Source organism: Pseudochaenichthys georgianus, chromosome 16 (assembly GCF_902827115.2).
Source record: "Pseudochaenichthys georgianus chromosome 16, fPseGeo1.2, whole genome shotgun sequence".
NCBI lineage: Eukaryota > Metazoa > Chordata > Actinopteri > Perciformes > Channichthyidae > Pseudochaenichthys > Pseudochaenichthys georgianus.
Window position 1 is genome coordinate 34,831,672 of NC_047518.2, and position 16,387 is coordinate 34,848,058.

General features: G+C 43.5%; 1 protein-coding gene across 2 annotated transcripts in view; it reads left to right on the forward strand.

Annotated features, from left to right (window-relative positions):
• Positions 1–1,531: 1,531 nt before the first annotated feature.
• Positions 1,532–16,387, forward strand: part of LOC117460291 (mannosyl-oligosaccharide 1,2-alpha-mannosidase IA) — a 232,575-nt gene continuing 217,719 nt past the window's right edge. Inside the window, exon 1 of one of the 2 annotated variants that reach the window (XM_071205950.1) lies at positions 1,532–3,156. In XM_071205950.1, coding sequence (XP_071062051.1) covers positions 2,620–3,156 — 537 coding nt within the window. In that variant the 5' untranslated portion in view covers positions 1,532–2,619. The remainder of the gene's footprint in view (positions 3,157–16,387) is intronic. The other variant, XM_071205951.1, reaches the window with a different exon arrangement.

Genomic DNA, 16,387 nt, shown 5'->3' on the forward strand with positions numbered 1-16,387 from the left:
TCGCGGGGTTAAGAGGTGTAATTAAAGACCAATATTGAATCCGATCAGCCCTCTATTTTCTCATTTCTGCTTTCAGGTGCATTAGTTGAATAGTGCTGTGCAGGCTCTTCAGTAATGGCCAACTCATGGGCCCATCTATCTTATTTAATACTGAGAAAACACTGTGTTTACACTTTATCTACTATCTTGCTTATGGAAACAATATGCAAACATGCTTTTCTAAACTTCCTGTGTACCAACACACCTGGGGATCAATAGAAGAGGAATTTAATGCAGACAATGACATCAAATATTCTCTAGTTTACTTTGTTGCCATAAGGAACTAAGTATATACCGTTATATAAAATCACAATAACACAGACCCAATGAATCAATTGCAAGTAACAACAAACATAAATAATGGGAACTGGTGTTAAAAAATGGGACCAAGAGGCACTTTGTGATCCATCATGAGCATCTAGCCCCAGTTTTAACACTCATCAATCATCTTTTTCAAGAGTTAACACTTTAGACTAGAGAATAAAACTCTGTTATAAAAAATGGCCCACCTGTTATACATTAAAAATGATTTATTTCCCCCTTGCCAGTGTCATGACTCAGCCAAACAAACATGGTTACCATTTTCCAAGCTTGTGTGTGATGCAGAAGAATATATGTAATAGAAATAAAATAAAATATTGTTATTAATTATATGTTTAAGAAATGAGCTTTTAGCTCAATAATAAGCTAAACAAAATGTAAAATATTTTAATTAAAACGTTTGTGTTGCTCAAACAAGACAACAGGTGGATGCGTCACTTCTGGTTGTCACATTAGTTTTGGCGTGTTCGCTGCAGGTTCGCTAGCGCGTGATTTTGGCTAATCAGGAGCTGCAACAACGCGACAAAGATGTTACAAATCTTCTTTAATGCATAGCGGACATACTATTTTTAAGTTTCAGCTTGGTAGAAGAGTCTTTTATGAATCGTTGGATGTCTGCCAAACCAGGGTAATTGACCTGCTGGACACGTTTTATGTTTATTTATGTTTGAGTTTACGTTATCGTCAATGGCGATTATTAAGTGAAAGGCACACTGTGGTGATGTACAGCAGGATAGCAAAAGAGAACATGAATAGCATAGCCAACAACACGTTTGATTAAAAGTAAAATAAAAATATATTAAATTGATGCACACCTCATCAGGTTTGTGTCTTACCACAGGGTTACATCCATAGACAAATATGGGCTTTAAAATAACCCATGAAATATTGAATGGTGGGCTTGTTAGAAAGCACTACATTGTTATTTTTAGCTCATTGTATTGCTTATTTAATTCCTGAGGACTGTTGAGACATCCGTGGCCGATATCTATCCGTTTCTGAGCTTTTCCATGATTAAACGAGCTCATTTTCCTCGTGAGGGGGGGGGGTGCGGATGGTTTTCTAATGTACAGAGCCATTCAGACCTCTCTGCTTTTGTCCACATGGTTTAACTGTAGTGTGTTGTGATAAGCCGCTGTGAATATCCATCAAGAAATCCGACCAGCCCACTGGATTGTCGAGCAGCGGACCGTTTTTCTTCTCTCCCCCTGCCTGCACTATATTTTACATTTCCAGCCTCTCTCCCCTCGCTTTTTTACGCAGGCGGACGTCCACGGCACAAGTGCGCACTACAGGCGGAGGAGGAGGCACGGCTGGCGGACGGACGGACGGCGGTGTGTCGGTCTATGTTGGACACCCGGCGGATTGGATTGTGGATTTGTTTATTCTCTGGATTTTGGTTTCAGGGGCTAGGATAACTTCGCATGGGACAAAAAAACACGCCTTCTTTCATGTCATCCGCCGATTTGTTTCGCCCGGCGTGTTGACACCAGTGTGAGGGGGAATCGGAGGCGATACACTGGAGGAGATTGACAGAGAGGCGACATGAATATACACGCGTTTCCGTCCTGCAGCTGTACAGGATAGATGCAAACTAAAAACACGACTCGCGATTTTACATGGGATTTCGGGAGATTATAATGCAGAGACGTGAGTCGGTTTGAACGGAGACCAGGAAAAGATGCTCTGTTGCACGCTTGAGGTTTTGCACCGTAGGGCAATGTGTTATTGACGATTTTGCACGGCGTGGAATAATGCATCGAGAGACACAACTTTGTTCACAGGCTTGGCAGACTGCGATCATATCTTTAGAGTGCATGTATTCGCTAGCCTGGCGTGTGCTCTGGTAATCCTGTTATTCTTGAATATAGCTTTCAGGACAACGCCGGTGCCATTTATCTGTCAGCCCCGGAGCCCTGTTCCGTTTCACATTTCTAAACCCAAATCCTGCAATCTATTGATGCCAGTGATCCCGTTATGTAGATAAAGCCTCTCGAGTTGTGTTGCCAATGACTGGTAAATTGTTGATGTAGGCAGGCCTGACCTTCGCTTATGCAGATCCAATCGAAAGCGCGATAAAGACAGCGCTGGCTGTTTGTGCTCCTCTGTAACTGTCACGGGGGTGTGTTTAAAATCCGGCATATTTAGTTTTTACACATGCCCCAACGCAGCAGTGAAGCTCCTCAGTAGAGTGGAGACTGTCAACACACTGTGAGGTGTCGCGCAATCCTGTAAAGCAACGTCTCAACAAAAGTTTCAATGGTTTTCCGAAAGTTGCCCGGGGTGTCGGCATCGGGCATGGGTCTGCGCCTGTCCCAGAAATTCGTGTTTCTGCTCTTTCTCTCGGGTTTAGTAACACTTTGTTTTGGGGCCCTTTTCTTTTTGCCCGACTCTGTGCGACTAAAACGCATTTTTCTGTCCAAGACAGAGACCCAGCCGGTCACTGTTGGCTCCGGGTCCGAGAACGATGCCAGGGAGCACATGAAGAGACCCAAGGAGCAGGGCATGACCCCCGCCAAGGGAGAGAGCAGCACCAAGCTGAAGAGCCTGATCCGCAAACCGAGCGTCTCTCACGAGGCCACCGAGGAGCGGCTGGCCAGGGGGAAAGCCCAGGAGGACCTTACTCCGCCCCGGTTGATAACGGAGTCTGCCTCGGTGAAAGCATCCTCCTCTGACCACCCGGATACTTTCAGTTACAACAAGTTTAAAGGATGTCTGCTCAAACCCCCGCTGGGCAGAGACGGCGGCCAAACCAGCGACCCGACCACCAACGAGCGACGGGAGAAAGTGAAAGAGGTAAGGCTGTGACAGTGACCCTGCAGGGGGGACATGTATAAGATTCAGGTGGGATAGTTGACATATATAGCTCCAAGGGTTATGTGGAACTACAATAATACTTGGATCATGAGAGGGTGAATCAAGGACACATATTATCCATGCCAAATTGATAGAGTTTAATCTTTTGCATTGATCAAAATATGGTCAGATTACAGCCATCAATTGAATTTGTGGACAAAGTAGTAATTGTGTGTTGCTTCATAGAGATAATCAGTTTCCATTGCTTGGTCCTTTTGAATGGAAGCATGTTCAAACTGTCAAAACATAACGGATAAACAACAATCTGCCTCATTCAGATATAAAAAACAGCCATGCTGAGTTGAAAGAAGTAATTATATTTCCGTTGTTGAATTTGATTTGTCTGACAATACAGACAATGCCTCTCTGTAGAGGCAGTGGGACAGTTGTCTGCCAAGCTTCTGTCAAACAGACACAAATAAATCCCTCTCAATCATTTCAGAGTTGTCTATTTACCCGGTGTCTTTGGCTTTTCATAGATGAAATTCTGTTGATGGAGAAATGTGTCAGGAATCGAGATTGTTTACGCTGTTTGTAGTTTAGATGACATGAAGTTATAAAATAAAATAAACATTGATGAAGTCTAATTTCAGAAGAGCAAGTGTGATGTAGCACTGAGTAATCTGCACTTTCCAGAGAAAGAGTTCATGATTTTCCATCTTTTCTTCCTATAATATCATAGTCATTTTAAGATAATCTTATAAAATGTCACCCCAATTGTTTCACAAGCGATGTGAAATATCATATTGCTGTTTTTGTTTTTGTGAGCTGTGCATTGCATGTCATTCCGAATGATAACATGTCCTGCTTTTAGCCGTAGCCCCTCTAACACCCTCACACAATCGCCTTGCAATGATGTGACATTGTGCAGTGACACTTTGGCCAGGACCTCTTCGAGCTGTGTGCCAGGCTCTGTTGAGCCTTGTGGGTCCAAAAAGGGCTCGAGAGCGTCTGCTGATCACACATCTGTACCCACTCAAGGCAGTGAGGTTGGGGAGGCGGTGCAGAGGGGGCAGGGGGGGCAGCCATTGGCCAGATGGGTTTCAGCTTTGGCATGTGACACGGATAAGTCGTGTTGTCACTCTCACTTCCAGCCTATACTGTCACCCTCTCACACTACACGCATGCCTTTCATATCTGGAGGTGATGTGCGACATGATAAACTGAGGCGTCAGAAGGCTAAAGGTTGTTTGCCCTCCTGCACTGAGCTCTCACTGACTCAGCCTCCTTTGATGCTCTTTTAACTGAATGTCAGTTTGCCTTTGCTCGCATGGTCTGTTCCGCTGAGCTCGGCAAAGTTCCCACCTTGGGGTCATATTTATCCGAGGAGAAGTTTTTTTTTTTCCACCACGCCCTCCTCTCTCAATTACTGTTGCAGAGTGATGATAGCATTTCTTTGAAGAGCTTTTCCTAAGCCGGTGAAAAGCAGACAGGCCCCACTCACCTACATTACATGTCCATAGACAAATGTGCGTTTTTGTGGTGTTCTATTGTTGCATCAGCTTCCATTGTCTCAAGCCTGCTGGCAGTTTTCCAGGCGGCTCCTCTCTTTTCTGCAAGCTCACATTCATGCCGCCAGCACAGCCTGACATATTGAGACCCTTCATTTTGTACATGTTTACACATGTAATACCAAAGAGTTGTACAACTGACAATACTAACATGTTTTGATGTGTTTTCCTGTGGAGCATGAATACAGAACTTCTAGGTGTCACTCTTGGCTCGTGTTGAGGTGTACAGACAGAGCAGCTCTGTAATAGCAGTGCTTTTTCACTGTAAGGGAATGTGGCGAAAGGGTACCCCCCCCCCTAAAACCAACAGAAAGGGTCTGCTCCAGAAAACTGAGAGCCTCAATCCCCAAACTATGAATGAACATCATTTCTCCCAAACTGCCAACCACAAGAAAGCAGACTCCCTACCGTCTTCCTCTGTGTGTGCACCCACTGCCAAGTGAGGGTGAAACAAGGGACAATGACAGTCTGGGACAATGACAGTCTGATCACACAAGGCAAATATTTGAAGGCAGCCCACCACTCGCTAGGCCCCCCCGGGATACCAGCAAATACTGCCAAAGTTGCCAAGGTGCTGTTTACCTCCCCGCTGGTAGATAGTTCATTCTCCTCCAAAAGTCCTCAGCAGGATGAAGATAAGAGTGATTTTCAAAGGGCCTCTCTATTTGTAATTCTGTGATGTCATGGCTCACTGCATGGCTGCCTCTTTGGCTCCGACATGAGGGGCTAGCGGATAGCAGGAGCGAAGCCACAAACACATGCGCTACGAGCAACAGGGAGAGTGTGCTTTTCCGCTGTTGATATTCTTTTACACTCACGAAGGTTAGAACTCACAATGCAGTAATAAAACACGAGATGCAGAAGTAGCACTTCTACACAAACACGGAGCAGAGGACATCAGTGAATGGGTCTTTTTAGTCTAAGCTTTCCTCTTTACCTTGTACTGAATGTTTAGCAGAGATATAACATTGCACTCAAATAAGGGTCTTTGCTTAATGAGATTGGAGTGCATTGTATAACGTGTCCCCTAACATATTATGCATTTAGGACATGGTGAGAAAACACAGCGCAGGCAGGACACAACGCTGACAGCTCAGAGTGCTGCAGTGAGAGGACAGACTCACCGCAGAGTCTCCTCCAGTGGAGCAATACAAGTCTTCAGGGCTTTTTGGTCCAACGTGTGTGCGTGTCTGCTAACCGTGTGCGCTTGTGTGTGCATTTGATGGCTTATCGAGATGATCAGGTGCTTGGGGATGAATTTTGAGTTTGACAGTTTCAGTTGGAAGGCTTGTCACTGTGTGTATCCATCCAGTACTGATGCCCACCTGCATCTCTGTGTAGAATAACAGCAATCAAACGCGCTACATCTGTTCTGTGTTTAAAGTTATTAATGGTGGGCTGGATGTGTGTTTGTGTTTGAAGCAGAATAGTAAGCAGTATCCTGGAGAGATGGAAACGTCCGGTGCTTTTACGAAAAACATTCCTAAAGAGACGCTTTACGAGCACACACCTGTATAATCTACAACATTTGTAAGAAGAAAGGCACAAATATGATAGAATAGTTTGGTTATATCATCATTGGTTTGTTTGTTCACTTCACTGACACACCTCATGTGCTAACTACTTTTTTTTAATCTATAACCAGAAGGCAGTTGGTTTGTTTTTTTGTTTACTTTAAGGGTGGCATGTTTAAACATAAAATAGTGAAACACTCCAAGGTTATTTGCATTTATTTTCACTTCCAAAAACAGGAAACTGAACATCTTGATCTCAAATTGATTGAAGTATTTGCATAAAAACTGATTTTAAATGTAAAACATCTTGACTTTATTTAGGCCAGTTTCTCATGGAGGTCACGTTCAGCAAAAGGACACAAAACAATAGCCGCGTTCACACCGGAGTACTTTTCCCACAATAGTTCACCAGAACTACGATATATTTGCGTTCACACCAAAAAGCCCCAGGAACTAAATTAGTTCATGAGAACCTTTTTACCCCCTTTTCAGTCCCTGCTAGAGAGCAGGGACTTTCGTGGGAGAAAAAGGTTCCTATGTCTGATTGGCTGGGCGGATTGCAAACCACGAGTAAAACTCCCAAAAACTTTTGTGAAGCCGCCATTTTATTATCCTCACATTAGCATTATTAGCATTAGCCCAGCGCAGAAACGCAGAGAGACTAACTTATGGCAACACAAAATAAAACATGGGAGCGGTGGAGATGAGGAGGTGTCGGCGTTCTGGCGATTTACTCGGAAGGCTTCAGTAGAAGCTGCTGGAAAGACTCACAGCAGCTTCTACTGAAGCCAGTCCCCAACTCCGGGGACTTCCGGCCGGGGACTTTGGGCGGCAGTATACGCCGTGAAGTGGTTTGCGGCCTGCCAGTAAACCCAAAGCAGAAGAAGAAGAAGTGAAGTCAGCGGCTTCATTTGCCTAATCCTCCCCCAGGGTCTTATTCCGATGTGATCGCGATCTGTACTTAGTTCATGCGAACTAAAGAGTTCTCATCAACTAAAGTGGGAAAAGTACTGCGGTGTGAACGCGCCTATATAGCAGATGGTGTGTTGCTGGAAGCCTTTTTTAGTAAAATGTTCCTCTAGTTCATAAATGAAGTTGTTAAGATGCCATATATTACATGTCATTTGTTAGACGCTTTTATCCAAAGCGACTTACATACATTCAGTACTGTGGATAATCGCCACAGGAGCAATTTGGGGTGAAGTGTCTTGCCCAGGGACACAACGACATGCTGACGCAGTGGGACTCGAACTTGCTACCCTGTGATTCGAAGTCCAGCATACTACCCACTGAGCCACAGCCTCCCATATAAAGTATTCCTTTTACATTGTGCAAGGAAGGTACACTGAAAAATATCAAATACTTAGCATGTGCATATTGTAACTGCCCATACTACTGAACATTGACACAAACCAAAGACAAAGCAGCAGAAACAGGTGAGCTTATAGCTGCGGCTGAAATCGCCTTACAGCAGTAATGAGCAGTGAGCCGTCTGTCTGAATGAAGCGCTGCCGTTAATCCGCCACTCTTGGCCGGCTCTGCGCACCGTGACCTCCTTCTGCCCTGCAACCCCCCCGCTGTCTCCAGATATGAACCAGGTGTGCTGAAGAACCTTCAGTCTGAGCCAGGAAAATGGCCGCCTGCTGAGTGAGAATAAAGACACGGAAGATGAACAACATCTTAAGGAATGGCTCACACGCTCCCTGCTCTCCCACTGAGCTGGAACATTTGTGCTTTCCCTCTCCTCAGCGGATGCTTTGCAAATGTCAGCGGCTGTTGTTTGGAGTGCGAGCCCAATGCTGGTTTTGGGTTTGTTTGTGAGGGGGAGTGAGCAGCGAGGCCTGCTGGATATTGATATATTGTGCAAGTCAATGGCAGCTGAGAAAGATATTATCAATCTGCCTTCTCTGGCAGGCATTGATGCATTTAGAGGGTCTAACCCAGGGCTAAAGTGTGAATGCAATAGAAGAGATTTAATATGTTGTTAACATCATTAGCAGCGAACCATAACAAGTAAAAAGGCAGTGATGAGTGTACCACCTGGTGTTTCACTTTCACTGCAAAAGCAGTTCTGAATCACTCTCCTTCAGAAGTTTATTTCCTACTTTTCTCTTTCACATGATAACCTAAAGTTGTGAACCCTTCAAAACAAAACGGACAAAACCCTGGTGATATCAAAATTCATCCTATACAGAACATTGCAGTGAAGCCACCAACAAACATGATTTATCATAATGTCAGTGCAGAACAAAATGAAACGAGCTACGACTCATTGCATCAAACATAGGTGCTTGTTTGAATACAACATAGTGTTTGAAACGGAACATTCAATATTTGACTCGAATGAGGGGTAGATACAAGTTGACTAAAACCACATTGCAGTTTCTCATTCCCTTTACTGATGTAACAAATGATAACTGCTGTGCTGGCTTCGTAGTCTTTAGATCCGCTTGGAAAACTACCAAGACTAAAACGTGCGACACAAACTTAAAACGATAACAGGTCCCGCAGTGCTCTGGGAGGGCCAAAGGGCTCCGTGTCTACGCCCTATACCAGTGGTTCTCAAACTCTTTTCAATAATATACCCCCTTTGAAAGAAAAATGCAGCCAAGTACCCCCTGATCAGCGCAAAAACTATTTGTTAGGGACAAAATGTCTATATAAAGAACAGTACAGCGCTGCACCATCAGTGTCTGATTTATTAAACTGAGAACTGAGAAACACTTAAATGCTACATTTCAAATGTTTACAATCCATCACTAAATTCATGGCAAACCAATTTTAACATCATGCAATAACACTAAGACGACATTAGTTGCATTGAATTGATCTTTTTAATAAGTTGTACAATGTGGTGAGAAACATGGGCTTGTGCTTCACTGAGGATCGTTGTCATTCTGACAGGGAGGCAAACTGCAGACTTCATGTTTTGAAATATGTGTAACTCTGTTCAAATAAAACCCACACTGCTCAAACTTAGTTTCTGTTCCTAAAATTGGTATATCTATTTATTTATTTTGGGGCGTGGGGAATGAAGAGAAAAAAAGATATGAGCATGGGATTTTGACCCCTCATATAAACATATGAATAATGCTGCGCTATACTTTGCGGCCACACGCTATTGCCAAGCAACGTTTATTGTTTAGGTGTCCTTTGATAAGCAGGCAGTCATATCATTAACTAGAACTAGCTAGATCTGATAGATTTGGACATAAACGCGAGTGAAGTCTAACCGTTATAAATATATGTATTATTTACTGTCGGGTCACTTATTACAGGTTCAGCGAGCTGCACGAGACTGACGGGCTGTCAGGAGAGGGAGAGGAAAAGAAGAGAGCACCCTGTTTACTTTCCCATATTATTATCCAGAATTAATGTAAACCTTTGAATAAAGTAGTTAATCTACTATTAGTAGTTTGTTTAAATGCATTCATTATGTTCTTTTTTCATTAACATAAAATAAATCTCACGTACCCCCTGCAGTACTCCAACGTACCCCTAGGGGTCCGAGTACCCCCACATATGATAATTTCCTGATAACTAAAATACTGACAGGCTGTCAGGAGAGGGGGAGGAAAAGAGACTCTGTATATTATTCTTATATTATTATATAGAGTCGCTATTAATTTGTTTTAAAGCTCAATAAATAACAAAGAAGACCTTTGACCGTCACTTTTATAATTTTATTTGGAAGATTTAAACAACATGCTGACCTGCGGAAAAAAAACGGAAACTTTGCCGCACGGTTCCCTCGTCCCTTGGAAGAGTGGGTGTTTTTCATCTGCTGGTGGACTACCGGAGAGATTTACAGCAGGAGCACACGTTTGCCTCGGGGAGGGAGAAAAAAAGCCAGAGCCCTGCCTCTCCCCACCTCTGCTGCTAAATCCACCGCAGAGAATAAACAGAAGGGCAACCATGCATGCTCGCCAAGTCTTCTTCGCTGCTTTTTGTGTATTTTATGTACTACAGCGTCTCCAGCGGGTCGAGTGGTCTCGTGTGGACGGACACGTTTCTGGTGCCGATTGCGTGTGGACGGAAGACTTTTTTGATATCGAATATTGTTACCGTCTCCGCGTGGCTAGGGTCTAAACCTGTACAGACCTGCTTCTAACCCACAGTAATTGCAAGATTATATAAAAGACCATGGCCTTGTAAAACCCACACACTTTAATTTGTACCGTTAATCAGTGATCAGTGATCAGACTAAACACTGATGATGACTATTAGTACAAGTAACATTGCCTATTTAGGTGTGTTTTGCAGCAGGATAAAGAATACTTTGCATGTCTAGTTAACTTCAATTATTATAATTTTCTTTGGGTTTTGAAAGAAATATACCTAAGACCTAGTTTGTTTTTGTGTGAAGCAGAAGTTTGAGAATTGCTGCCTCTACAAAAATCTTGCTCACTTGTACCTACAATATTGATTGGCTGCTTCATAGCGTGCCATTTTCAGTCCCCTTTAGGCATTACATTACAATTGAAACATTGTAGATGACCCTTAAGGTCAAACCCAATGCATCCAGGAAGTGTTGTGTTTCCTAGAAAAACAGTAAGACCGTGACATTTCAGGTGAAAGCCTCGGAGCCCAGCAGAGAAGCTTTTTTTCCAGTGGGTGATAAAAGCTGATTAAGCTACATAATACCAGGTCTTCCCCCTAGGCAATCGCTGCAGGAAGTAAGTGATCGGGTGAAATGGAGAGAGGAAAAGGAAGGATGTGAGAGAAAAAGGGGGAGATTTTTGCACCCACAGCAGTTTTCTCCCTGCATTCCCTTTGTGGTAGGGGCACTAGCTGTGGGAGTCTCTGTTGAGGCATGCTTTCAAGAGGTGTGTCTGTTTGCAGATGACTCAAGTGCATTTCATTTCAGACTTATTGCACACATAACTATACCACAAGCTGCAAATAGGCCACTTTGTACAGGCATGTTTGTTTAATCGGGTGTGTGTAATTGTGAAATATATGTGGGTGGGTCAAGGGGGGGGGGAACTGAAGGATTATATCGCATCGAGAATAAAATGCCTTAAGATCTGTCGCAGATATAGCACTTGAAATGTTTTTGCTCTATGAAGCCTGATGTACCTATATGATTCTGTTTTCTTCAAGTTTGTATTTTGTTGGTCGAACGCACTTATTGTACGTCGCTTTGGATAAAAGCCTCAGCTAAATGCAATGTAAGATATAAGGTCCTATTAATCGTCCGAAATGTAACAACAGAGGTGTGTGTGTGTGTGTGTTGTTCATTTAAGCATAGTAAACGTTCCTGAGCAATTCAAAAGTTGCATACAGCTTGTATACCATTTCTATGATGATGTGGCGTAGTCAACAACAGGATCTTTAATCAGAACCCAGTCTATTTGTTTGCTGTCTGTGTTTACTGTAGCCAGTGGGCATTGCGTCAGGAGGGTCACTTCCCGGACCATGATGTGTCCACAACTTGACCACCTTCCCGAACAGAGGAGCTGTGAGCGAGCCGCACACTCCCGGCATTGGCCGTGTGTTTTCTCTGGAAATTAGATTTCCGCTTTTCTCAGATTTCATCATCCAGACTCCCAGAAATCTTTCTTACACTGTCAGTCCCCTCGTCCATTGCTGTGATGTTGCAATAAGTTCCTTGGAAGCACATTCAGCTTGAGTTAACCATACTGCTGACATAATGGGGTCATTGTATGAAGTCCTCTTCATCCTGGCTTCTGAAGGCCTGTGATGATTACAGAGGGATAAAACACATGATACTCTCAAGTTCCCCGGTGTCCCCCGCTGTGCCAATGACCTTTTGATCAATCATAATCTCCTGAAATACTACACAGTTTCTGCATTTACTTTAACTTTTTCTTCTGGTGTACACATCACTATCAGGCATAAATAAACAAGGGATAATGACCATGTTTTCACACCATAGTCTGCACTGTTTCACTGCCTCTGCAAGAAAGAAAGCCGGTGAGAATCGGCTTTTGTGATTGGCTGTGTCTCTGTGAATGTATGTGGACAGCCAGTATCCTACAACACACACGGCCCAAATGCTTTCAGCCCTGTGGTGTTTTCTTTGTGCGATATTCAGCCATGTATGATTTGAGTGTGTCTGTGTGTACGTGTAGGTGTTTAAGTGTGTTTGATACGGATCTGGAAAGTGGGGAAGAGGAAAGGTTCAGGGATGGCCTTGTTTGCTTCTGGCAAAATGATATTGCCCCCACTACAACCCTTCTACCCCCCTTCCCCCCCTTCTCTTTGGCTTCGCTGCTCAGGCAGATTCAACAAATAGGAAAGAAGTGGAGAGAGAGACGGGGGGAACAAATGGAAAGAGAGAGTGGCCTAGATGTAACCAGCAGACTATGTTGAGCCCCCCAGCTGAGTCTCAGCCCCCCGCCTTTATGCCTGCCTAATTGGTCAGAAAAATTGCGTGGCTGTGTTCTCGGGGTAATGGCAAGACATTAGAGAGGCCGGAGGACCTGGCTTGTCCCCATACATGTACTTTCTCCCCCTACCTCTTTAGTTTCCTAGTATAAAAAAAAAAAGACCGCACTCTCTCTGTTACACCTTCTACTTCCTCTTTGTCTTCTCTCCCCATGTCTTCCCCCCCTGCTTCTTGAAGACTTGCAGCCCCAGGCAAGTTTACTGCCAGTGTTCTGCCAGCTCTCCCCTCCTCTGCACCATCACCAGTGTGAGCAGCACGGCTCCTGTCTTTTCAGATCGGTCTGTCTGCATTGTTGTTATCCCGTTGTGACATCATTTCAGCCTACTTTTTGAGACGGCTGAATAATGTTGTCAAGCTTTTGACCTACAATTTAGGCGGATCCCCGGAAGACGGCATCATCTTTTATGTAGAGCTCTTTGTTGGCTGGGATCCAGTTTCCCCCCGGAGTGAGGACAATGGCTTCAGAGCAAAAGCTTACCAGACCGTTTTCATGGTCAACACAGTGCTGTCTACCTCTCTCTGGGCTGACAGGGGGACGTGTCTCCCTAGTGATTTCCTCCTTCATCAGCATCAGTGGGCAAATAGCCATTAATTAGCTGAATGCTTGCAAGACCGTTTTAGCCGATGCTGGGTGTATTTGTTCATTATTATCACAATTAAGTCTCTAATCAAATGGCAGCAACGCTGCTCAGTGCTCATTAGGGAGCCATATAGATTTCTCTTGTTTCCTTTATGGGTGGATGATGGGCCAGCTAGATAATTGCAATTTTCAACCATCAACAGTCAGTGGGAAGAGTCGACAGAGTTATTACAAATAATCCACTGATTCGATAGCCTACTAATGTGTGTGTGTGGGAGAGCAACACATTTGCTCATCATTAATTGGATGGGAAGTGTAGGTGACAGGCTCTTGAGCGTATTCATGAGCGTTAGTATTACACTGGATATGGAAGCGATGGGCACACTACGTCTTTTTTCATAATAATACACCCTTCAAAATCGTGGATATTTATCTCAACCAGAGAAAATGAACTGCCGGTTCTTTGAGAAATAACACTCAAATATCCCAAAATTGAGGAAAGCAGCTGTCAGTGTGAACATTTTAAGAGCTTCTTTAAAATGTTATTGACAGGAACCATTTACTTAAAAACTACTGTTAAACCCTTCTCATCAAAAAACTCATTTCATCTTGAATGATTGTACGTTTTGAAAGGAGGGTCTGTTTTACAGGATGTCACTTTTCTAAACCTTTAATATCCTTTCTTTGAAACGTTTCTTAATAATGTTTCTTAATAGAATCTGTTCTACTTCACTTTTAAGAAAGAAACCCAGTGGGATTTTGTTACTCTCTCAGAACCAAAATGTTTTGGCTTTTACATTTTAGAGAGGAGTGGATGGTGATGCAATGCGTTTCTACAACAGGAAATGGGTGGGACTCGCTGTCCAGTTTCAGAAGTGACTGCGGATGTGTTGTTTCAGGAAACCGACTTATTATCTTGTGAATGCATGTGTACATGCACCGTGAACTGGTGATAGGAAATGCCAACAAATGAACTGTTATTCAAATTAGGTTTCACTTTTACTACAATAACAAGAAGGCTATGAGTAAATTAAGCATGCTTAGATTAAAGGGATACAGATGTCAAATTGGGATGGTAGGAAAATAAAATAGGATAGTTGTATCCTTGCAGCCTAATTTGAATAATATCTTAATATATTTGAACATATTTTACAATTAAATTGGCTTTATTACACAAACACATTGTTTTTAATTACATTTGTGACCCCAGTCGGAGGGTTTAAGGCTACTGTTCTGTTAGTTAATTTGATACTGCAGCTAATTTGCATTATTTAGTCTGTCTTTAATTAATGGATTTTATAGCAGAACATATTGAAACATTTTCTTTTGAAAGACAGTCCTGACCAGCAGCTGAAAACGTAAATATATTCAACTTACAATCATGTAAAGAAACAAAGGCAGTACATTATACTATTGGACTATGTGAAAATGACTTTACATATTAATATTGTATCAAAAATGGTTAGACATTATTATTCCGGCAATCAGCTAATCAAGTAATCCAGTAATGTTTCAACTCCATTACTCATAACCGTCTAATACTTGACATTTGTCAGTAGATCCAGCTCGGGCCTTTTTTTTCAAACCAGGGCTGCTTCTGAGTCATGCAAATGATCTAATTAGAGTTTTTATGTGCCGTCGCAAAAGCTCAATCCATCTCTGAGTTAATTTGACTCACCATCAGAGTGGAAACCTGCTGCTCACCAAACCCCCCCCAGAAGATCTGAGCCCGGTCACCAGCTCTTCCATAATCATATCTGCTGTGGTCTCCTGGGCCCAGGAGTTCAAAACTTTTAATCTCAATCAGATCAGATCAGATTTTGAAATCCCATTTTTTGTGATCCAGGATCAGACAAGTCGGACAAATGTTGTCCCTGGAGTTCAAAGTAATTCAGGATAGGATCACCCTGGTCCAGATTACGATTTTTCAAGATGACTAGATCCTGAATATCAGTGCTTTAATCCTACCGATCTCCATCTAGTGGATATGAAATATAATACAAGGAAGACAAGAGACCACATTGCAGACATCTATTGTCTGCAATTACTTTTGAAAGGTGATGACAGATGATGGACTTTTTTTTTGTTGAAGATATTTTTTATTTAATCTAAATTGCGTTTGTGATTGACAATCTTTGTTGTGATACTTTTATGAGCATAAACATTTATGTCATCAACATTTGGTTGAAAACAAAATAGGCCACCACAAACGTGACAAAAAATGGAAAAATAAAATGTATTTCCCATGAAGGATAAAAATTGTGTATTATTTCAGTTAACAAACTTTGCCATCTAATTTTTAAATTGAAACATCCATCCATCCATCCATCTTCTCCCGCTTATCCGTGGTCGGGTCGCGGGGGTAGCAGTTCCAGCAGAGAGCCCCAAACTTTCTTTTCCCTGGCGACATCAACCAGCTCTGACTGGGGGATCCCAAGGCGCTCCCAGGCCAGCGAAGAGATATAATCCCTCCACCTGGTCCTAGGTCTACCCCTTGGTCTCTTCCCAGCTGGACGTGCCTGGAACACCTCCCTAGGGAGGCGCCCAGGTGGCATCCTAACTAGGTGCCCGAACCACCTCAACTGGCTTCTTTCGACGCGAAGGAGGAGCGGCTCAACTCCGAGTCCCTCCCTGATGACCGAACTTCTCACCTTATCTCTAAGGGAGACACCAGCCACCCGGCGGAGGAAACCCATCTCGGCCGCTTGTATCCGCGATCTCGTTCTTTCGGTCATGACCCATCCTTCATGACCATAGGTGAGGGTAGGAACGAAAATGGCCCGGTAGACAGAGAGCTTTGCCTTCCGGCTCAGCTCCCTTTTCGTCACAACGGTGCGGTAAAGCGACTGCAGTACCGCTCCCGCTGCTCCGATTCTCCGGCCCATCTCACGCTCCATTGATCCCTCACTCGAGAACAAGACCCCGAGATACTTGAACTCCTTCACTTGGGGTAAGGACTCATTCCCTACTTGGAGTGGACAGTCCATCGGTTTCCTGCTGAGAACCATGGCCTCAGATTTGGAGGTGCTGATCCTCATCCCAGCCGCTTCACACTCAGTTGCGAACCGATCCAGTGAGTGCTGAAGGTCGCAGACCGATGAAGCCATCAGAACCACATCATCTGCAAAAAGCAGTGGTGCAATCCTTAGTCCAC